Source organism: Schistocerca cancellata, chromosome 7, assembly GCF_023864275.1.
Source record: "Schistocerca cancellata isolate TAMUIC-IGC-003103 chromosome 7, iqSchCanc2.1, whole genome shotgun sequence".
NCBI classification, from domain to species: Eukaryota; Metazoa; Arthropoda; class Insecta; order Orthoptera; family Acrididae; genus Schistocerca; species Schistocerca cancellata.
Genome location: NC_064632.1, coordinates 581,846,580 through 581,872,087, shown reverse-complemented (window position 1 = coordinate 581,872,087; position 25,508 = coordinate 581,846,580). Strand labels below are relative to the sequence as shown.

The 25,508-nt window shown below is 41.3% G+C and overlaps 1 protein-coding gene across 3 annotated transcripts in view; it reads right to left on the bottom strand.

Moving 5' to 3' along the window:
• The window catches only part of LOC126092949 (medium-chain acyl-CoA ligase ACSF2, mitochondrial-like), a 268,024-nt gene that overhangs the window by 31,061 nt on the left and 211,455 nt on the right, over nucleotides 1-25,508 (bottom strand). For all 3 annotated transcript variants that reach the window (XM_049908679.1, XM_049908680.1, XM_049908681.1), the window contains exons 3-7: nucleotides 23,764-23,892; nucleotides 21,153-21,373; nucleotides 19,048-19,165; nucleotides 3,557-3,652; nucleotides 3,320-3,468 (exon numbers count right to left, since the gene is read on the bottom strand). In XM_049908679.1, the coding sequence (XP_049764636.1) occupies nucleotides 3,320-3,468; nucleotides 3,557-3,652; nucleotides 19,048-19,165; nucleotides 21,153-21,373; nucleotides 23,764-23,892 (713 nt within the window). The remainder of the gene's footprint in view (nucleotides 1-3,319; nucleotides 3,469-3,556; nucleotides 3,653-19,047; nucleotides 19,166-21,152; nucleotides 21,374-23,763; nucleotides 23,893-25,508) is intronic.

Sequence of the window (25,508 nt, the reverse complement as noted above, 5' to 3'; positions counted from 1 at the left end):
ATGCCACTGAAGCGGCCCAGACAGACGCCACTTGACACCATGGCAGATGCAGCAGGTAAAATTCACGACGCGATTGTGCCACCCCACACAGTTCAGCAGCAGCGGCACGCAACAGCACATCGTTGGCCACAGTGATGCATGTAGATTATGAATACCTCGTTAACAAGGTTGATGCCTTAAGCCAACAAATGAGTAAGCTATTCTCTTGCCACAATGTGAGAGGTCAGTAAGTCATTCCTCCATGAACTCTTCAGTAGTGAGCAGCACAGCACAGCCATTGTCTGATATCTGTTGGTAACACTGGAAATTCAAAGACCAGGTATGTAAATGCACTTTGTGTGATTTCCCCAACAGCAACGGCAATTGGACGTACATGCACGCAGTTGACAGTTGCCATCCTTGTGCCCCTTCATAATGGATTGGAAGATACGATGGATGTTTCTGGTGGATGCAGGATTGGTTTTTAACACTGATCCTTTTGCCTAAGTATTGGCAGCCGACTTGACTACCTCTCTGCAGCCAAAAACTCTAGCACAGTATTCTTCAGCACACAACACACGGAAATGAATTTGGGATTATCTTGCACTTCTGCTTGGAACTTTACCATAGCAAACATGACTTAATCGGTTAACTGAGCTGACTTTCTGGTGCAGTACAGTCTACTGCCACACATCGTCAACATGTACACTATGTGATCAAAAGTATCCAGACACCCTCAAAAGCATACGTTTTTCATATTAGGTGCACTGTGCTGCCACCTACTGCCAGGTACTCCATATCGGCAACCTCAGTAGTCATTAGACATCATGACAGCAGGATGGGGTGCTCCGCAGAACTCACGGACTTCGAACGTGGTCAGGTGATTGGGTGTCACTTGTGTCATACGTCTGTACGCAAGATTTCCACACTCTTAAACATCCCTAGGTACACTGTTTCTGATTTGATAGTGAAGTGGAAACGTGATGGGACACGTACAGCACAGAAGTGTACAGCCTGACCTCGTCTGTCGAATGACAGAGTCCGCCAATAGTTGAAGAGGGTTGTAATGTGTAATAGGCAGACTTCTATCCAGACTATTACACAGGAATTCCAAACTGCATCAGGACCAATTGCAAGTACTATGAATTATGTGGGAGGTGAGAAAACTTTGATTTCACAGTTGAGCAGCTGCTCATAAGCCACATATCACGCCGGTATATGCCAAATGACGCCTCGGTTGGTGTAAGGAGCGTAAACACTGGATGACTGAACAGTGGAAAAACATTGCTTGGAGTGAAGAATCACAGTACACAATGTGGTGATCTGATGGCAGGATGTGAGTATGGCGAATGCCCAGTAAGCGTCATCTGCCAGCATGTGTAGTGGGAACAGTAAAATTCTGAGGCAGTGGTGTTATGGTGTGCTCATGTTTTTAATGGAGGGGGCTTGCACCCATTGTTGTTTTGCATGGCACTATCACAGCACAGGCTTACATTGATGTTTTAAGCATCTTCTAGCATTGTTGAAGAGCAATTCAGGGATGGCAATTGCGTCTTTCAACAAGATCGAGCACCTGTTCATAATGCACGGCCTGTGGCCGAGCAGTTACACGACAATAACCTCCCTGTAACGGACTGGCCTGCACAGAGTCCTGACCAGAATCCTACAGAACACCTCTGGGATGTTTTGGACTGCCGACTTCATGCCAGGCCTCATCACCTGACACTGATACCTCTCCTCAGTGCAGCACTCCGTGAAGAATGGGCTGCCTTCTCCAAAAAACACTCCAGCACCTGACTGAATGTACACCTGCGAGAGTGGAAGCTGTCATCAAGGCTAAGGATGGGCCGACACCGTACTGAATTCCAACATTACCGATGGAGGGTGCCACGAACTTTTAAATCATTTTCAGCCAGGTGTCCGGATACTTTTGGTTACACAGTGTATCTGATCACTGGCCTAGCTGCTACTGGTTTCTGATGCAGTGCAGCGTTGCACAGTGCCGAGCTTATCCAGTCGGCAGGCAGCAGATACACCGAGCTGCTGTAGCAGTTCCCAGGTACTGCATTACCTCCAGGTGCACCTGACGAGGTATGTCACAACTTTGTGCACTACATTAAGACTACTGCAGCCCACGAATTTCATATAGGCGAAGAGGATTTGCCCCCAATAGCTATGCTGTTGCCAAGGCGGAATTCAATATTAAGCGGAAGGAAGGCACCATTCACCTTTTCAGTAGTCCACGGTCATCGTCTCCACAATTGGCGCCCAGGTTGTCTGGCATATTATATCGAGTCAAACTGCAGTCAGTTCAGCACTGGAACAAGACACAGATGGTTCACTGAAGCCAACTGCATTTTATTCACATGATCTCTGTCACAATTAAAAAGGAAGTGAGTTTGATTGCAAGGTATTTAATACTTTGCACACAGTTGGAGGCGAGAGTGTTTACCATTTTCACCAGCGACAAAACCCTTCTGTGCCTTCCGACAGATTAATGATAAATGCATGCCACAGCAATACAATCAGTTGGAATTTATCACTCAATTCGGCACTGACATACACTACATAGCAGGAATTGATAACACAGTAGTTGACTGCCTACCCCACGTAAACAGCACAATGAATGCTATACATTTTGGTAACTTCCTAAAGCACAAAAGTCAGACCAGGAGCTTCAGGGCCTTCTCAAAGATGCTTCCTCTAATCTTCAGCTGAAACTGATTGGTGTTCCTGCCACAAATGTAAAGCTTTGTTGTGACGTCTCTCCAGACAAGGTACTGAGACCCTTCACAACTTTCACCATCCTGGCATCAGATCTACAGTTTAACTGATTGCTAACCATTTCATATGGCCTGGTATGCAGAAAGATGATCAAGTGTGGACTCCAGCATGTGTTCATAGTCAATGTAGTGAAGTATCTCACCACGTGCACATTTCTGTGTCAGTGTGAAATTTCCCTGATGCAACCACATGATTTGCACATGTGCACTGAATAGTCAACAATACCTATTAAGAGCGATCAACTGATTTACCTGCTGGCCTGAAGCCATACCAGTCAACAATATTTCAGCAGGAACACTGGCCGCCACCTCCATTTCACACTGGATTTCAAGCTTTGGTTGTTTGCTACGTATCACAACGTTAGCGAGTCTGTATAATTTTCTGTAGTTTGTTCTAAATAAATCACAGTACACCAGAATTTATATTTTGTGCCTGTGCCTGGCTGAGTTGATGAATTTTTGTTAACATTCAGTTCAGAAGACTATCAACTAGTCTTTAAGCACTTTGATCTGCGACTAATTGTTAATTATGATGAGATGATTACAAAAAAACTTACTTTTCTTTCAGTATTGCTTTTGCTGAATCCTCTCCTTTGAAACCCGCTGAAGGTAACACAATTGTACACCCATGATGCAGTGAATTGAGAACTCCACACACATTTCCAAAGCAGTGAAAAAAGGGCACTTGTAGACATATACGATGATGCTAGAACACAACAGATTCCCTGCTCTCTAATACCCATATTACTATATTTAAATCTCTCAGGTAATAGGTTAAATGATATACAACTTACCTTTTTATATAGGCCCGCTCTCTCACCCAAGAAATATGAGTTGTTGACAACACTATGGTGACTTAACAAGGTTGCTTTTGGATGTCCGGTTGTGCCCTATTAAAGATGTACATATTAAAAACAAGGCAATTGCATAAACTATGAAAATGTAACAGAAAAAAATTAATTACACCAAACTGCCAATGGGGCAATTTTGTATTATTATGCATAAAGAAAGGATTATATTTTCTTGTTAAGCAACTTTTGCATAATTTACCTGACACTAAGTTAAGCAGTAAAAAATTAACCCCTTACTGTACAAATAAAGCCTCAGTGCAATGGTTTAGAAAATAATGTGTCCCTTTTCTTGTCTAAGTGGTAAAAGTCCCTCTCTCAGTAGGCCTCTCAATTTAGAATTCTAATGTCTTGAATCATTAAAATGAGAATAAGCCATGGAAGAACTGAAAATAGTCAAAACCAATCTCAACAATTTGAGGAAACTACCATTCTTGATTTTTAAAATGATGCATCAGAAAATTTACTTCTATAGCTATTGCACATTTTGACATTAACAGGCAATTTCAAGCAATCCTGTTGGAGGAACATCTGCAGCTGAGCATTATACCAGAGGTTGAAAATTGTATAGTGCACCACGTCTTGTACACATCCACTGCGCAAGGGAGGGGGAGCTCACAGCAACAAGTTACGACACCTGAACATGGACGTATACCGTATTTACTCGAATCTAAGCCGCACTCGAATCTAAGCCGCACCTGAAAAATGAGACTCGAAATAAAGGGAAAAAAAATTTCCCGAATCTAAGCCGCACCTGAAATTTGAGACTCGAAATTCAAGGGGAGAGAAAAGTTTTAGGCCGCACCTCCAAATCGAAACAAAGTTGGTCCATTGTAATATGAGACACAATTTAGGTCGAATGAATGACGATACAGCTACAGTAGTTTGGTTCGAGTCGTAAGCTTAGCAGTTAAGCTTTACCACGTAGCCATTGCTATGCGTCAGGCGCTCCGTCCGTATTTATACGGGTACCCTTCCTTTTTCACGTGCTTCGTCTGGTTTGAATCGATTGCTTATTTTGCTTTGATCTGATAAGTGCCGTTTTCTTTGTTATAGGTGTTTGCGTCACTCTTAAGCTGAAAATGCACTACCGCACTGTGTCGTGCATTGTTTGTCGCATTCTGATAGTGCGTGTTTACGGCCTGTCGCGGCTCGCGGCATGGCTTGCTTTTGTGCGCGCTACCGCCGCGTACAATAAAATAAAATAAAGAGGAATCGTGTCATTAGCGAAACAATGGCAAGAGACTGCTATTTGTTGTTACTTACACTGCTGCTTTCTTTGATAATGATCAACAAGAATCAAATAATAGACTGCGTATGATAGAACATGTTCTGAACGAGAGTTAGGCGAAAATTTTTCTCCGTTTGAAAATCTTTGCGGCCGCTTCTTTATTACATCAAATTCTGCACAGAAATTAGTCATCTTAGATTTAAAAATCTAGTCACTTGCCGTGCTTCATTTCTGACTGCATCACTATTAGGCATAAGAATAATACGAATATAAACATGACAAGATACGTATATTCTTCCGCGTTTGCTGTTGTCTCACTCTAGTTTCGTAGTTTATTAGGCAGACAGGATTTAAATGAGATAGCAGCAAACACGAAAGAATACATGGCAAAATGTTTATATTCGTATTATTCTTATGGTGAAGAGAATACTGTATGTGATTCAAATTTCATCAGGTTCCTATTAGTAACCATCTCTTCTCACAGATAGGAAAAAATTCAGAACGTAGAGTTGGCCATATTGACAAACATCCCAAACAGTCTTGCCAGTCAGATTTTCGTAGTACACTGAAATTGTGCCCACATTCGAAGATGAACAAGACGGAATTTGTATTTACTTCGTTGGATAATGTATGAAAATGCAGTGGTCGAAACTCGCGGCGGAGAAAAAAAAGCTCGTCTTCCACTTCTTTTTAAAAAATTTATTTACTGATGCAGAGGTTTTGGCGCCAGTATTTATCTTTGTGCCTACAAAGTATGCCTGCGTAGCGCTACATATATTCGACGGCAGAAGTTAGTTGTGGCGGCACGTACCAACATTTTTCATAACTTCAGCTTGCTTTGCACTCGATTCTAAGCCGCAAGCGGTTTTTTGGATTACGAAAACCGGAAAAAAAGTGCGGCTTAGATTCGAGTAAATACGGTATGCCATTTCTTTCTTGATTTCACAGGACCGTAGCATAGTTCAATCTCTTCTGGATCTGTCTACCAGTCTTCAATTCATCCTCCCTCACTGCAGTTACACTTCACCTTTTTATCATAACTAAACTGCACAACACCTTTTTATTATTCTTTTACAATACTACTCAGACGTCTGGCAGTACTCTGATGTCACTGTAAGCTCTTTATCTATAATTTTCTATAGTTCTCTAGTATAAACACATTCTCTCACATTAAAGCAAATCTATGATAACCTAGCCTTTCCTGTATTGTTTTACATCTACCTACTGCAGCTTAAAGTGTCCATCATTCTATATATCTTTATTTGTCTCAGCATGATCTATGAATGGTCTTTGATTATGAAATAAACAAGTGGGATTTGTGGCTACTACTATTTTAATCACTATTCCATGCTTGTAATTAAGGTCTGGCTTGTGGAAAGATCCTCTCACCATTACAGTTGTTTGCCCTACCATTAATACTCAATGAGTAGTAGTACCAGTAGTACAATAGCATTTTTACACTTTAGCTAATATGTGCTCTACGGAACATTTGTCTCACTGCAGATTCTTAATTTAACAGTTCACAATACCCTTTACATACTTATTCAATGTCTCTCCTCAAGAGTGTTAAGTATTCTTATCAATTTCTTCCTTATTCTACTATTTGGCTATCTACCTTATCCAAAGTGTACTTTTCTCTTTGGCGACTGCAATTGTCAAACGACACTTCACTCGTATGTCTGCATGTTTGTTACCTTCCTCATGGGTATTCTCTTCCCCCAAATGGCCGATGTGCCTAAGCAATATTTACTATGAGCTTTCTTGTCTTGTTCAAGTTCTATCGTCCCATGTGTGTAGATCAACATCGGCTGTTCTGTGAAAACAGGCTGTAATCAAAGAGAAGGAAAGAGTTCCACACTAGCGATAACTGAATATGGACAGATGGGAAGATAGTGCTGGACCTTGCATACACGAAGAACGAAAATGAGGAAGGAGAACATTTATTGGAACTGAGGAAGGGAAGAAGACAGATCCCAAAGACTGGTTATCATTCCCACCCACGCACCCACCCCGCGGTCTCCCGTCTGGCAGATACATCATTATGAGCTCTGAGGACATAGATATTCAGCATGCTCTACAGAACAAAGTGTCACAGTTTCTCCTGGTCAAGTCCTCAAAAAGTAGTCCCAACAAACCCATATTATAAAAGTGTTGATACAGATGCAACAACTCGTGATAAAAAGAAAATTCATAATTTGTAAATCATAATTGTCCTGAGTAACATCGAATGTCATAAATGTCATACATTGTCTCTTGTGATTATTCAGGTACCTAACCATAATGAAATAAATTTCTATTTGATCTGTCTTTAAGATAAATATATTTTTGACATGTGCACTACTGACACAGCAAGCATTCGTGAAATATTTTTCTCATTTGCTATTCGACCAGTGTAAAACTTACAGTAAATGCCTTATTTACTGTTTCGATCATGTCAAATCAGTAGTTTTTGTTACTCAAAAAAGTGACTACTCATTTACAAATCTGCAATTTCTCTGGTATCTTTTGTGCTAATTATTTATTGCAATAATATCATTGAAGTTCAAGCTGATTATTGACAAATGTGCCTTATGCTCCATTTACTTTGTCGTATTTGCAATTATTGTTAGTTATAATATTATACAAAGTCGTGAACTTCTAGGTAACTAGTGGATTCTATTTCTGCATACCCACACTGTATGAACCTTTTACTCAACTGGTATTTGGTTTTAGCAAGAAAACTGCTTTTTCATGTGATCTATTGATTATCATATAGTGTCCACTGTATCTTGGAAAAAAATTCTTGTGTTCCTTTATGTTAGAGCTTTGATGTACTACTTTGACTAACAATAAGTCATTAAGTTAAGTACTGATGTAACTGCTGTTTCATTCTACACTGAGGTTACAAAAGTCACGAGATCATGATATACACGTACACAGATGGCAGTGGTATCATGTACAAAAGCTATAAAAGGGCAGTGCGTTGGTGGAGCTGTCATTTTTACTCGGGTAATTCATGTGAACAGGTTTCCGACCCGAATTTACAGACTTTGAACAAGGAATTGTAGTTGTAGCTAGGGGCATGGGACATTCTATTTCGGAAATCATTAGGGAATTCAATACTCTGAGATCCACAGCATCAGGAGTACAACAAGAATACCAAATTTTAAGACATTATCTCTCACCAAGGACAACACAGTGGCCGACGGCCTTCACGTAACAACCGAGAGCAGTGCTGTTTGTGTAGTTGTCAGTGCTAACAGACATGCAACACTGCATGGAACAACCACATAAATCAATGTGGGATGTATCTGTTAGGAAAGTGCGGCAAAATTTAGTATTAATGGGCTGTGGTAGCAGACGAATGATGCTTCACCTACAGTGCCCCTCTTGCCCTACTAGTGACCATATTCATTGGATTCCAGACAACTGGAAAACCATGGCCTGGTCAGATGAATCCCAGTTTCAGTTGGTAGGAGATGGTGGTAGGATTCAGGTGTGGTGCAGACTGCATAAAATCATGGACCCAAGTTGTCAACAAGGCACTGTGCATGTTGCTGGATCCATAATGGTGTGCGCTGTGTTTACATGGAATGGACTGGCTTCTCTGGTCCAACTGAACCAATCACTGACTGGAAACAGTTATATTCAGTTACTTTGACACCATTTGTGGCCATTCATGGACTTAATGTTCCCAAACAATGGAATAGGGCCACAGTTGTTCGTGACAGGTCTGAAGAATAGTCTAGGCAAATCGAGCAAATATTTTGCCATCCAGGCTGCCCGACATGAATCCCAATGAAGATTAATGGGTCATAATCAAGAGGTCTGCTTATGCACAAAATCCTGCACCAGCAACATTTTCATGATGATGGACAGCTATAGAGGAGCATGGTTCAATATTTATGCAAGGGACTCCCAAAAACTTGTTGAATCCATACCATGTCAAACTGCTTCACTATGTCAGTCAAAAAAAACTTTTCACATGGAATTTTAGGGTGTCTCATGACTTGTCACCTCAAAGTATTTACCTCGTCATTTGCATGCTGATTCTCATAAATGCCATTTCACCACTTCTTCTACTTAATTTGTTAGATCTACATTTGCCTCTGGCCATTTAAGTAACTTCAATAATGCCTCTCAATGAATTTGTGGCGTAATATTCTTATGAGTGACAATCCATTTGATAAATGGGGTAGTTGATTTAGTTGTGCCTAGGTTGTTTGCCTTTTAGAACTATGTCCTAGGTAACCTTCCTATTTACTTCATTATCCATTCACAAGGTTATGATTTTGGACTTTATTTTGAAATTGCAATACATTTTATGCCTTCTCATGTCAAAACTATGACTAATAAATTGTGTTCCATTATCTTCAATAAGTCACTTCAGTTTTTCTACTGCAGCAAAATATTTTTGCATACAGTTAATTATTGTCTCAGTATTTGCACAAATATCTGGACCAGCATTCCACAAACACATATATAAATGTGACATCTCCCTATCAGTCAGCAACAGAGCATAAAAATCAGGAACTGTTAAATGGTTCAAATGGCTCTGAGCACTATGGGGTTTAACATCTGTGGTCATCAGTCCCCTAGAACTTAGAACTACTTAAACCTAACTAACCTAAGGACATCACACACATCCATGCCCGAGGCAGGATTCGAACCTGCAACCGTAGCAGTCGCGCGGTTCCGGACTGAGCGCCTAGAACCGCTAGACCACCGCGGCCGGCCAGGAACTGTTAAATCATGTAATCCTTTTGGCAACATCTGATGCACTGCATAACAAATACCAGTATTTTCCTCCTTTACCTTCTGACACGTTATACAGGTTCTCAATAAATTTATTTAAGCCTCTGAAATGACAGAACTTACTCATGTGTGTAATACTTATATGTATGCTGAAATGATCAAACACTTTACGTATGAACCACAACAAGTCTGTCCGAGCATATTCAATAATACATAGTTTCCAAAACTGTATATTCTGACTTTCATCAATGTAACAGTTTACCACTATCCACAATTCTCTCTCTGCTGGTAGTAACAACCCCTGCTTACATTTCTGAACTTTACTCTTAAAACTTCAATGTTCCTTGTTTTATTTGATTTGCTAGGTTTCTTTCATTTTCGGTGTAACTAAAGTTAACAGCAAATATTATCTCAGGCCCCTTGGTTTTTGTAAAATCCTTCACTTCTGATAATCTGCCTGGAACTTTATTTTGTTAAGCCTTCAATGTATTTTATATCTATATGAAACTGTTGAAGAAACAGTACCCAAAGCACGAGGCAGCTATGTATAAATGACTCTCCATCAAAAAGTTAAGTTCTTGGTGGTTGGTATAGAGTACTATTTGAGAACCCCAAATGAGGGTTTCAAATTTTTGTAAACTCTACACTATTACTAATAACTTTTTCCATTGCAGTATAATTCAATACAAGTCTGTTTAAGCTTCGACTAGCGAAAGCAATTATTTTATGTTCTTCCAACTCAGGATCCCATTCACCCTGAAACAATTCCAAATAGCTATCTATTTTAATAACAATAACAAACATGGTTCATTCATAACTTGTTCACATATATACTGGTGGCAGAAATCAGCTAATCTTAAGAATGAACAGAATTGTCCTGAAGTAAAGAATGTTAGACAATCCTTCATAGCTCGTGTGTTCAGGGTCTAGTTTTACATTGTTTACTCCCACAAGATGTCCTTCAAACTTCAGTTCATCGCCTCCAAAGTGTGACTTTGCTAACTTAATTGTTATACCTGCCTCATAAAATTTATCCAAGGTTCTTAATAACATTGTTCTTTCCAAGTTTTGGATATGATTAATAAAATAATTAAGTAGATCAAAAGCTCTTGCAGTAGCTCCCTGCTGAAAGCTTTCTCTCAGACCCACGTAAATACAGAAACAAGTATATTTAGCCCAAATAGTAATATTTTGAATTTAAATGATTTTCCCACATGGAAAAATGGTGTATATTGTTTTGCATCTTCATCTGAACTAATCTACCAATAGCCAGCCATTAAATCCACCGAACTAAAGTACTTTGCTTCCTCGAAACATGCTAACAATTTGTCGATTCACACTGGCCTGTCCCTTTCAGTCCCTATACATCTTCTGAGCATTTAGCCAACTACAGCTTATCTCTATCTGCTTCAGTGATCCAACCATGAAATCAAGCTGGCGATGAACTTGCATATAGATTTGTAGTCACCAACTGTGCTGAGATGGTATATGTTTTGTCAACAAGCCACAACTACGTCAGCTGTCTTCTCCATCACACCCGACAAATTTTCTTATAAATTTTAGCTGTATTTTATCTGTGTTGCGTGTCTGCAATGTGCGCGCGCGCATTGCAGACACACAACTCAGATAAAATACAACTAAAATTTAGAAGAAAATTTATCGGGTGTGATGGAGAAAACACACACACACACACACACACACACACACACACACACACACACACACACACACACACACACACACACACACGACTGGCAACTGTCTTTCAGCTATCCAATTAGGTGTGTGAATAATGCTATCGTGCACTTTTCAATATCATTTCTTTAGTATCTTTTATTTCTTGTCGAAATATTTAGATAACATGGTGTATCGAGGGATTTAGCTCTCTTGTTTGTCCTCAGTTACCACAGGAAATGAAAATAATAATCTCAACATTTCCTGAAAACTGGTATACTTTCTTGCAAAACTTGTGATCTTTCCAGCCTCGCAGTTTCTCCTCACTTCACAGTCACCAAATACTGTGTAAAAATTACAAATAGCTGCACTAAAAGCTGTCAGTACGTTTTATATAGGTTGAATACTTCTTTAACACAGTTTTAGAATGCCATCTGTTACCACCTCAAATGTCTGTTCTTTATGAATTATTGTCTTGCTACATTGTTCTGGTGGTCCATACTCTCCATCCCATCACCACGCTCGAACATCCAACTCTTCTGCACTTGACAAACTGCCTATTGGCTTCTGTCTCGGGTTCTTCGGCCGACGTTCATCTAATGATTTTTCTGACGTTTCGCCAGCACGAGTGGCTGGCATTGTCAAAGCTTCACCCTCCATTGCCGGTGGTGAACTGGAGGCGAGCTCACGGCCGCAGACTATATGTACCTGGCGCGCCAACGTCCGAGGGCTTCTCCGCGGTCATTTCCAGTGCGGTTCTCCTCTTGCTACCTGCGATGGTCATTCGCTGCAGTACGGGAAGCCAGGATCCGTTTACCTTAAGGCTTTCCTCTTTCTTGTTGAAACTGTTCACGTGTTTTTGGATTTCTACAGCTTCTCTGAACAAGCGCGTGTGATAGTGCTTCTCTACAGCCAGAACTTCCGTGTCGGCGAATTTTATTACGTGGTCGGTCTCATTCAGTGCGTGCTCTGCCACGGCCGATTTCTCCACCTGCCCCAACCTGCAATGCCGCTTATGCTCTTTGATCCTGGTGTTAATGGATTGTCCAGTCATTCCGACATAAACTTTTCCGTATGTGCATGGTATACGGAATATTCCCGACATTGCAAGTGGGTCTCTTTTCTCCTTCGCCGATCTAAGACACTCTTTGATCTTCCTTGTCGGTTTGAAAATCGTCTTTACGCCGTGTTTGCGCAATATACGGCTGATTCTGTCCGTCACTCTGGGAATGTATGGCAGAAAGGCCGTACCCGACATTTCTTTTTCTGGTTCCTTACTTCGCCGAGTGTTTGGCTCTGTTACACTTCTAATGTAATTTGTGGAGTACCCATTGCTCCTCAGAACAGTTTCCAGGTGTCGCATTTCTCGTTTGAGGTGTTGAGGCTCACATATTCGTCCTGCTCTCGTTACAAGCGTACTAATCATGCCTCTTTTCTGGCTTGGGTGGTGGTTTGACAGTTTGTGCAGGTATCGGTCCGTGTGTGTCGGTTTTCGATACACGCTGTGTCCCAGGTTTTCGCCGTCCCTTGTGACCAGCACATCTAGAAATGGCAGTTTCTTGTCCTTTTCTACTTCCATGGTAAATGTTATGTTGGCATGGAGGCTGTTCAAGTGTCTCAGGAATTCACCGAGCTGTTCTTCACCATGGCTCCACACCACGAAAGTATCATCGACGTACCTGTACCACACCTTAGGTTTGCAAGTCGCCGAGTCCAGTGCCTGTGCTTCGAATTGTTCCATGAAAAAGTTGGCCACCACTGGACTGAGAGGACTACCCATAGTGACGCCTTCCAGCTGTTCGTAGAAATCGCCATTCCACGTGAAATAGCTCGTGGTGAGACATGCATGGAAGAGCTTTTTGATGTCTTGCGGGAACATGGAACCGATGTGCTCCAGAGCATCGCTGAGTGGCACTTTCGTAAATAACGAAACAACATCAAAACTGACCAGGATGTCATTTGGCGCAAGTTTCAGTTTCTTCAGCTTCTCAATGAAATGTCCTGAGTCCTTAATGTATGTGTCGGTCTTTCCCGCGTGTGGCTGGAGCAGAGAGGCCAAGTGTTTCGCCAGTTTATACGTTGGTGAGCCAGGAGCGCTAACGATCGGTCTCAGTGGAACGTTGTTCTTATGGATCTTTGGTAATCCATACAGCCGAGGTGGTAGGGCTTCTGTGTTGCGCAGGTTTCTCTGTATGTCCGCCGGCAGAGAAGACGCCTTGATTAATCGAATCGTATTCCGAGTGATACGCTGCGTCGGATCTGCGCTTAGTTTTCGGTACGTTGTCGGATCTAATAGGTCTCGGATCTTTTGGTCTTCATTACGACGGTCGCATTCCCCTTATCGGCAGGAAGTACCAATATACTCTTGTCGGCGTTGAGATTCTTAATGGCTTGTACCTCTTCTTTCTTCAGGAGAAGCCCTCGGACGTTGGCGCGCCAGGTACATATAGTCTGCGGCCGCGAGCTCGCCTCCAGTTCACCACCAGCAATGGAGGGTGAAGCTTTGACAATGCCAGCCACTTGTGCTGGCGAAACATCAGAAAAATCATTAGATGAACGTCGGCCGAAGAACCCGAGACAGAAGCCAATAGGCAGTTTGTCAACAAGTGGCCACGAAAGCCTTAACAATTTTGTATTACGCCTCTACGGGAAGGAGATTTGCAGATTGTACCGACGCCTTGACCAACGACAGAAAAAGAAAGCGCGACTGATGTCCTCTCTCGCCTTTCTGTCACGGTGCCGAGATGAATGTGCTACACTGAAGTTCTTGAGATGCAAGCGCCTATTCACCACCGCCCAAACACATCGTATCTACGACAGAATGGAACGAGCTTTTCTTCGTGAGCGAATACATACAACACAGAGAGACTTGGCAAGAACGGATCAGGAACTTCTGGACATTTTCTATCAACTAAGTAGCAGAATGCATCGAGACGACTGGGACAAGATCGACAGCATCACTCACAGGAGCATGCAGAACTAACTCGAGCGCTGCACCGAGCGGCAAAATAAAAAGTTTGAAAGATACCGGAAGCAGACCGACAAGGCGATTCCCGACATGTCGCACACAGTGGTCAACCTCACTGAATGACAATTGACCGAAGAGGAAGTGTCTGTTCTTCAAAAAGGAGGGAATTTCGCTATCATCCCAAGAACTATACCTATGGAGGACATCATTGCCAACACCGAAGCAGCCATTCGGACACTTCTTTGTGAAAGGGCAGAGGAAATACGCACTGAAACAGCCAGGATACTGCGCCAAGCAAAACCACCAGCTTGATACCTGAAGAAAGAAGAGGTACAAGCCATTAAGAATCTCAACGCCGACAAGAGTATATTGGTACTGCCTGCCGATAAGGGGAATGCGACCGTCGTAATGAAGACCGAAGATTATGAGCAAAAGATCCGAGACCTGTTAGATCCGACGACGTACCGAAAACTAAGCGCAGATCCGACGCAGCGTATCACTCCGAATACGAATTGATTAATCAAGGCGTCTTCTCTGCCGGCGGACATACAGAGAAACCTGCGCAACACAGAAGCCCTACCACCTCGTTTGTATGGATTACCCAAGATCCATAAGAACAACATTCCACTGAGACCGATCGTTAGCGCTCCTGGCTAACCAACGTATAAACTGGCGAAACACTTGGCCTCTCTGCTCCAGCCACACGTGGGAAAGACCGACAAATATATTAAGGACTCAGGATATTTCATTGAGAAGCTGAAGAAACTTAAACTTGCGCCAAACGACATCCTGGTCAGTTTTGATGTTGTTTCGTTATTTACGAAAGTGCCGCTCAACGACACTCTGGAGCACATCGGTTCCATGTTCCCGCAAGACATCAAAAAGCTCTTCCATGCATGTCTCACCACGAACTATTTCACGTGGAATGGCGATTTCTACGAACAGCTGGAAGGCGTCACTATGGGTAGTCCTCTCAGTCCAGTGGTGGCCAACTTCTTCATGGAACAATTCGAAGCACAGGCACTGGACTCGGCGACTTGCAAACCTAAGGTGTGGTACAGGTACGTCGATGATACTTTCGTGGTGTGGAGCCATGGTGAAGAACAGCTCGGTGAATTTCTGAGACACTTGAACAGTCTCCATGCCAACATAACATTTACCATGGAAGTAGAAAAGGACAAGAAACTGCCATTTCTAGATGTGCTGGTCACAAGGGACGGCGAAAACCTGGGACACAGCGTGTATTAAAAACCGACACATGGACCGATACCTGCACAAACTGTCAAACCACCACCCGAGCCAGAAAAGAGGCATGATTAGTACGCTTGTAACGAGAGCAGGACGAATATGTGAGCCTCAACACCTCAAACGAGAAATGCAACACCAGGAAACTGTTCTGAGGAGCAATGGGTGCTCCACAAATTACATTAGAAGTGTAACAGAGCCAAACACTTGGCGAAGTAAGGAACCAGAAAAAGAAATGTCGGGTACGGCGTTTCTGCCATACATTCCCAGAGTGACGGACAGAATCGGCCGTATATTGTGCAAACACGGCATAAAGACTATTTTCAAACCGACAAGGAAGATCAAAGAGTGTCTTAGATCGGCGAAGGAGAAAAGAGACCCACTTGCAATGTCGGGAATATACCCTATACCTTGCACATGCGGAAAAGTTTATGTCGGAATGACTGGACAATCCATTAACACCAGGATCAAAGAGCATAAGCGACATTGCAGGTTGGGGCGGTGGAGAAATCGGCCATGGCAGAGCATGCACTGGATGAGACCGACCATGTAATAAAATTTGCCGGCACGGAAGTTCTGGCTGTAGAGAAGCACTATCACACGCGCTTGTTCAGAGAAGCTGTAGAAATCCAAAAACACGCGAACAGTTTCAACAAGAAAGAGGAAAGCCTTAAGGTAAACGGATCCTGGCTTCCCGTACTGCAGCGAACGACCGTCGCAGGTAGCAAGAGGAGAACTGCACCGGAAATGACTGCGGAGAAGCCCTCGGATGTTGGCGCGCCAGGTACATATAGTCTGCGGCCGCGAGCTCGCCTCCAGTTCACCACCGGCAATGGAGGATGAAGCTTTGACAATGCCAGCCACTCGTGCTGGCGAAACGTCAGAAAAATCATTAGATGAACGTCGGCCGAAGAACCCGAGACAGAAGCCAATAGGCAGTTTGTCAACAAGTGGCCACGAAAGCCTTAACAATCTTCTGCACTTCATTCCATCTTGCAGGAAATGTTAAATGAGAGATTGCAACTTCTACTCCAAGCTACGAAATGACTGAATGAACTCTTGTTTCAGCTCTTCTATATTTTACAGTTCATTACTTCTCACTGATATATATTACAGTGGTTCAAAGAAGCTATATCTATGGTAACAGACAAAAATCATTGAAACATTTCTGATTTCAAGGCCATACAGACAGGCAGTGGTATATTAAAAGATAGTTCATTTGTCTTGATGATGAAGTTGACATTGTCAGCAGGCTGTGTATTCCAGGCAGCCCATGACACCTTCAACTGGAGGCCGAGCTGCTAGATGTTGCACATTCACTGCCAACATACCTTGTCCTTTCCACAGCATCTGTGCCAATAAAAAGCGGCACGGATGGTCTCTAATTTCACCTTGAACACTATTTCTACCAATTTCCTCTATTGCAATCATGTCTTGGTGGAACGATTCTTCATAGTGGACCATGATATTTGCTGTAACATCCTGAAACACTACAGCGGTGGGAAGGATTTTTCGAACGATGTTCTTCATTTTGGGGCACAATGAAAGAGAGAAAAAGCCTTAGCACTAGATACAGCTAAGTTGTCCAAGGCGTACACTCTCTCTGTCTCTGTCTCGTGGTTTTTTTTTTTTTTTTTTTGAGGGTGGGGGTGGGGGTGGGGGAGGGTGCTGCTCCTTTGCAGCTGGTTAATGTAGATAGATCGTGAATTTAGGACTTGAGATAGGGTACATCAGGCCTGCTTGTGAACTACATATCATGAATAGTGCCTGTCTGTGAAGATGTTAGCAAAACTAACGAACTGGGAAAAGGGTTTTTTCATCATTCCAAATGTACCATCCAAGGGCTGACCAACTGTATGGGAAACAAACTTTGGTGTCCAATTAATGGCACATGTCAAAGATGACTATTGTTGATGGTTGATGGTCTTTATGCAGATAAAGGCACCTGAGACAGAAGTAGATGTTGAGGCTGAAGTAGATGTTGAGGCTGAAGTAGATGTTGAGGCTGAAGTAGATGTTGAGGCTGAAGTAGATGTTGAGGCTGAAGTAGATGTTGAGGCTGAAGTAGATGTTGAGGCTGAAGTAGATGTTGAGGTTGAAGAGGGCCAGCTGAAACAGATAGCACAGTAGGTGTTAAGACTTGACACCTACATTTGTGGCTCTCAGTTGCCTCCATTAATCTTTCATGGCCTCCGCCCCCTTCCCGCCCTGTTTTATTACCCCTTCACCCATGCCCAACTTAGTCTCACTTCATCGTGTGTCAAACAATTATTGCAGCCTGCACCAGGACATGGTCGTTGTTGCCACATTCGTATTTAATTCCCTTGCTGCCTCTCCCTCCCAGCTGTCACTATTGCACCCTACCCCCCCCCCCCCCCCTTCCTCTCCTCTGCTAGCAATCCTCACCCCAGTACCCCAGTTGGACTGCAGTCCTGGGACAATGGACTGATATGTGCATGAGCGTGTGTCCCCTTACATATAATACTGATGAGTAGCTCTTGGGTTTGAGTTGGCGCCCATGCTCAGATTCCACGGCATTGCAACAAGGGTCATATCCATAGCTCTCAGATGAAGCGTCGAGTCCTTGGGAATGTCCTCTTGTTTGTATATGTAGAAGCTGTGCTTATTCACTTGGTGTACATTCTTGCCTCGGCTCATGTGCAACATACTTGTAGGTGAGCTCTCACAAAGGCTGCTTACAGAGGATTTCACACGAACTTGAGATGATAGCACTCCTCTGTGTTTATCCTTATTCCTACTGATTTCTTTATGATGCTCTCCCTGTAATTACTGACTTCGCACAACAATGTTCCTTACATAAACACACTCAACAATATTGTTGAGATTCCTGGGAAATTAAAAATTTAAATCGATCTTCAATGTGACTTGGTCTGCAGTGTGATAAACTGTAATTATATGAATAACTTAAATCAATTAAACAATCGTTTTCAGCCATCATGAAAGATTAAAGATATGTGTAACCTGCCACATGTACCAGGTATACAAAAGCATCAGCATAAAGTACAAAGGCAGTACTGTATCTCTCGGCATTGCATGGCATGCATTAAATGCATACACAAAAGATATAAAGAGAAATCGATGATGGAAGAACACAGCTTCAATGTAAAAACATTTTATTTCAATGCATAACCTTGCTGTGATATTACTATTGAGAGATTGTGCTAAAGATTACAAAAAAATAAGTATTAACAAACATTATATCGAGGGAGACAAGGACATTAAGTTGTTACGGGCTACAGTCAGAAGATGCTCGACATGGGGCTCAGGCAATGTTGCCCACACAGAAGACTAAGCAAATACAACTGCCCCCCCTCCCCCCCCCCACACATACCACCCAGCCAAACACTGGTCCAAAAGAGCCTCAGTACTTCCACAAAATTTGTAATTTGTTGTACAAGTAGTTTGATCACCATTTTGAATGTGGTTCTTAAGACCTATGTATTTGTTTACTTTGGTACTTATTCCGATAGTGTTTACCTCTTCAAAAAAAAAAAAAAAAAAAAAAAAAAAAAAAAAAAAAAAAAAAAAAAAGCCATAGAACGAAAATAAAAGTAATATTCTTACCGATGTGAATTGCACATTGCAGCCTTCATCTGCTTGGATATCATAATCCAGCTGCTTTAACTTCTCAAATGATGCAGTTGAAGCACAGTCCATAACATCACTGAATCTGAACATTCCACTGAAATGACATCATATTTTTTATAAGATAAATTGAAGCAACTAGGTTGCTGAAACATTATTATTGAAATAAAAGAAGCAATTTTTGTCCTAAACCTCCAAGACGTTATGAGTTATTAATTTTTGAGAATTATACTAATTCTGCAAAATATTCCAACAGTGGTCATTGCTGCTTCAAATGCTGTATGATATTCTACTCAGAAACCATTTGTAGCATCACAGTAATACACAATTTGCACTGGAAATGTAGGAATTGAGTTGGTGATTTTGTGTGTGGCTTTAAATGATCATATTAGCATACTTTAATGATGCTCCCAAGACTGGGGAAGTCTATCCTTAACAGTAGTGTATGGTACTCACACTAAGTACATATTTCTCTTTTCATGCACATTATCTTTGTCTGCCTATGTTTAGTGTGAGGTGCCAGTATTTGGCAGGCATTTGTTTACTGGATGTCTTAAAGTTGTCACAAGAAAACCCATCTCCTTGCACAGCTACATAGGAACAGTTATTTATTTTATTTCTGATTTACAGCTGTTGTAAGGACATTCTCAATAGCAACTGCATATGATACTCCACTGTTTTTACATAACAAAACTACAGCTAGTTCAGTTGTATAGAATTCATACATTTTAAGCTGTGTACTATTTGAGTTTATTATTATTATTGTTGTTGTTCAGCCACTGAGGAAATGGGTTGCTTTCTTCTAACTGTCAGAGCAATACAGGATGATGCATCTGTACTACGAGAAGATTAACACTGTGCATACAGGAGGACTGTTCACAACGTATAGTCTCACACATCCTTTATATTCTATAAGAAGGATGGTTGGCAAAAATAACCTTACAGTGAATAAAGAATTTGCGACAGACAGACAGAACCCAAGTTTGGATTGTTTCAAAGATGGGGAAGGAAATTGGTTGTGCTCTTTCAAAGGAATCATCCTGACATTTGCTGGGCACAATTTTGGGAAATCATGGAAAACAATAAATCAGGATGGTTGGAGGTGCATTTAGTCTCTCATTCATCTGAATGTAAGTTCAGTGTGCTGAGTACTGTGCCATCTTGCTCTGTCAGGAACCACTGAGGCTGTTATGTAAGGTGGTGTCGTCGTACCAGACGGATGGATGGCTTCTGTCAAATACTGGTGTAACCAGAAGAGAATTATGGTTTGGAGATAAACATTAAAAATACAGAGAAATGGGAATGCTGAAGGATGAAAGATTACTGCAAATCAGAGAGAAAAACCATAAAAATAGAGAACTGTAATAACCAAATTCATAGATAGTCTGTTTAAGATACCTGTAATGGATTTGGATAAAAATTTATCATGTCAAATGCTTCATTCATTATGCTGAGGCAGCTACTGGCTGCTAGACGGATTGGGTTTATGAAAGTAGCTTATACAGCATCACACATGGAGCAGTAACTTTTATGGTCAAAACACTGAACTTAAGGAAAAAGGAAAGGAATCACTTCGACACACCACATTGTGATATTGGGAAAAAAAATAGGTAATTTAGATTGTACAGATAAAATCTTAGCAGCCTAATTACTTGCTACCACCAATAAGAAGAAATGTAAATGAACTGCAGACATCTTGAGACTGTTGTTGAAAGGTATTGGAAGGGATGCAAGTTACTGCTATGTGCATATTCAAGTAAAATTTAAGACAGATAAACTGAAGAGGAAAGTAACATTTCAAAAAGCTGCTAGTTCCCATGTTGTCCTAAATATCTGCTGATTACCTCCAATTGATAGCTTAATATCACAATGAGCACAATGATATTTATCATCAAATAACAGTTACCCATGCCCCAAATGCAGTGGCTGTTAGTTGGTGGAAAGAAGGGAGAGAAGGTAACTAGCATCAAAAATGAGTGAACATTTACAATACTTAGTTGTGTAAACAACATCAGTGCATAAAAAAGGAATGATCTTAACTTAATCAAATAAACCTTGCAATGCAATGACAAGAGTTAACTTACGGATATTGCTTATCTCCAATTACAATGACTGTTGTGAGATTGGGTAAATTTAGACTTTTCAAATGTCCAGGCTTTGCTGCAGTCACCTCTGGAGCCAGTGCCTGCACCATCTCAGGATATTTTTGTGTCTTAAATGTTTCTGCTGCAACCAAAGCACGAACATGCACCTTCTTCAGGCAGTATTCTAACTCAGGGATTTGATAAGCAGGATTGATATTCACCTACAGAAAAAATTCATCTGGTTGAATGGCATTTTAAAAGAAAAATAAATTAATTATTTTTTAAAATGCAGTCTTACATGTGAACACAAACTATCCCACCATTCAGTAAAAGCTTATAGAAAACTAACTGTATTTAAAGTGTCAGCAGAATCTCTGTATTTATGACAATTTAAATAACCATGTGACAAATTTTATATAGAAAGTTCTGACAGAATGTAAATAATTTAGAAGTCATGGTGACAAGCCAGCTAATTGTAGAAGTTGTCGAAAGGCACAAAAAAAAAAAAAAAATAAATAAATAAATAAATAAATAAATAAAAATTAAAAAAAATGAAAATTTTGTTAGCTTGTGTAGTTGTACAGCTTTTTTGTGGACAAATTTCTCCTATAGGCCAAGTTATATTGGTACTTACAATGTAACTGCAATAACTACAGTGCAACTCAGCATTTTTCACACATGTAAAGTAAGACAGCTCACAAGTTTGGTAGTCCAGAATAAATATTTCACTCTCAAGTCGCAGGTGCATGGTTGTGAAATATCCTGACTGATTAAAACTGTGCGAACTTTAATCCCGACTTTTGTGTTTCGTGGACAATGATCTCAGCTATTCACGACTCATCCACACAGCTTTCATTCCAACAATGCTTCTCTCATGCTTAACATACTTCAGAAAAGTTTACATGTCAATGTCTGAATCCCACATTGTGCCTGTATAATTAAGTTAATAAGTGAACTGCTCATGAAAAGAAAGTGACTAGGTGTTAGTCTTGATCCATCACAAAGTTTTAATCTGTAAGGAAGTTTCACAAGTTTCACATTATATGAATGCCTTGAATGATATGTAAAAATTAAGGTACCTTATTGTTTGACAGTGGTATAACATTTTTCTTTCATTGTCACTACACAAGTTTCCAGAGATTATATATTTAAAACCTATAAATGCAACATCAAGAGTTGTTTTGTGAATCTAGACTCTGGATTCCAGGAACATGACAGCATTAAGATACAGTTACAGTCTGAGTGTCACGCTCGTTGCCTACTGGTGAAGTGCTGAGATACTGTGGATGTTCCAATATTTACATAAGAAGTACGTCCCTCCTACCAGGTGGCAGGTGATTGGGCCCTGTGTGGCCTACGGGCGGGGGGAGAGTGGGGATGCAGTTTTTGGGGAGTCAGGAGCACTAGAGTTTCACTCTAATCTTTGTACTGGTATTCAGCATGCATCCTGCATGCCAGACAATGCTAAGTGCACTCTTGCCGTATTGCTGTTAATGTCAAATTCCAAACCAGACTTCACCCCTAATGGCAAGATTCTCTTAGATCCCTATTTTTATGGACTTCTTTACAATGTCATCCCAATAGCCATTTGCTTGGGGGGTAGCAACTATATGTTCTCAAAGTCACGAGTGTAATCATTTATTCAATGCTCTGCCACTACTAGTCTTTGTGTTTCTCAGTTTTACACACCTCATGTGTTTTCCACAGCATTTCAAGGTACAGTGCTGTGTTTTCCCAATGCCATATACCCCAGATATATTAAATTTTGTTGGTCTTTCACACAGTCAAGAAACTCTCATCTTAGGCAGTGGTTAGAAGACTGTTTTGCTGTTACATTTTCCAAGCAGCTTCACAATTTTGGCTGAGAACAGCCAAAACAAAAAGAGTTTCTTCGTTCTGTGAAAGACTCAATGAAACTAAATGTACTACAGATACGCAGCATTCCTTAGGAATGTAGCCAGCAACATATCAAGCAAAGGAAGTTCTGTATTCCAAAACAATGGAAGGAGCACATGAAGGGTATATGACTGGGGCACACAGAGAAATCTGTAGTGAGATTGTGGATCACACTTTTGACTTCCAGAACACCAAGTTGCTATGCTAAGGGATCAACTATTTGGACAGAGTTACAGAGAAATTCATAGAAGTGCAGATCCACAAGAGGCTTGTCAATAGGGACAAAGGTTTCCAATTAAGAATTAACTTCAGCTCAGAATCCCCCGTTAGCATCTCACGCGGCGTGCCAAACACATTCAGAATACCCATGCAGGGACTCGAGGGCAGCCTGCAGCCACCCCTATCACTACACATCCAGCTCCTCCCCACCCTCCAGCTGTACAGCAGACAGCACACACTCACCCACATCCATGTGCACCAGGCATTCCGCTGGTAGAAATGGTGGGACATCAGCAATATTGTGACACTTCACCTGACGGTGAGTATGACACTCATCAAAACATTGTAGTACCTTTGTTATTCTAATACAAAGAAAATATACATTATTCTTTCTGTGACACACACACACCACACACACACACACACACCACACACACACACACACACACACAATGAACTATAAGTAACAATAAGCTATATGATAAAATAAACTTACAATAACTAATCCAGCTTTGTTGGCAGCTAAGCTGGTCAGGTACCACTCGGTAAGGTTGGGAGCCCACACAGCAAGAGCATCACCATGCTTTAGACCAATCTCTAAGAAGCCGGCTGCTAATTTGTCAACCTGCACAAGTCAGTTATCCTTGAACGATGTCTGTAAGATGAAAGCATATTATGTATATGCTTATTAATTTAAGGACAATGACTATGGTGTCTGCAATTTGGGTATGTATTTTACTTTAAATTCACTTATTTCACAAGGGATCTCAGATTGGCATTGCAATACTACAAAAAAATCTGACATATTACAACATATTCAATGATAAATTGTGAATCATTTCTGCAGTTACTCGTACCAAGATAAATGATCAGGTCAAGGTTCATGACAGTGTTTTATTGGATAAGAGATAGCCAGAAAGTAACCTTCATTAGGCTACAAATAAAATAATGTAACAGACAAAGTAAATTAGAAGAATCTTAGAACTAACTTCTATATTACTTCTCCAGTTAATTACCATTCAAATTCAAGCATTTATCACATCTCTGAACGAGCTCACTAATAGCCTCTTCATATCATTCTGCTACGTGAGATTGCAGCCAGCCCATGAGAGCATCTGTACGTTCTTCATGGGAGTAAAGGACTGGTAGCCAAGTCACATATTAGAGTTTATGAAGAGATGGAAATCACCGAGTCAGGCTGTAGGGAGGATGTTAAAAATGGCCTATCTGAACTAACTGAACAGTTAGTGTGTGTGCCTGGCAACAAGCAGCTGAGCATTATTGCGCAAAAACATGACACCTATAACCAAGAGTTTGTTGCTCGATTTGAATGGCTCTTCTCAGTTGTTATACTTTGTTGAAATAGGCTTCGTAACTGATTAAATGTAGAACAATGTTCCAATAAATGGTAGCCTTAACAGGGTGTATACGTGGACAAGGAAAAAAAAAATCCCCAATTGGTCCCGGATATCCTGTTTAAAAAATACGCTTTTTCCGCGAGCGAAAATACACTTTTTCTGTGCTAAGTGACAGTACCATTGAATGACTTTTGAAAAAAAGGCAAGCAAGAAGTTTTGGAAAGACCTTTGATGTGCAGCAACATATACGCTGCATATTTTCAGGTTACAAAAGTATAAATTCGAATTGCACCAAACACAGCGCATTAGTTTCTGGAGCATTTAAATTGAGATTGGGATGTCCTTTTGTATGTAAGACAGTCGTATCTCATGCCATGTGATCTCTGTAGTGGACTAACCCGACAGCCAATCCATTAGGACGGGTAGCCGAAAGGCACGCGTTTAAGCTCACGCAGGCTGGCGTGAGGTCTGGAAAATGACAATGTAATTAATATAGCCAATAAGGTAAGTTGCTGCTGGAATACTTAACTTTAATCCATAATTGGTGTACATCGGTCTGATGGTACAGGCATCACAATATACATAGCAAAGGATATGGCGCCTTGCTAGGTCGTAGCAAATGACGTAGCTGAAGGCTACGCTAACTATCGTTTCGGCAATTTAGAGCGTATTTGTCAGTGTAGCATCGCTAGCAAAGTCGTCTGTACAACTGGGGCGAGTGCTAGGAAGTCTCTAGACCTGCCGTGTGGCGGCGCTCAGTTTGCAATCACTGACAGTGGCAACACGCAGGTCCGACGTATACTAGCGGACCGCGGCCGATTTAAAGGCTACCACCTAGCAAGTGTGGTGTCTGGCGGTGACACCACAATCTCGCCAGCCGATG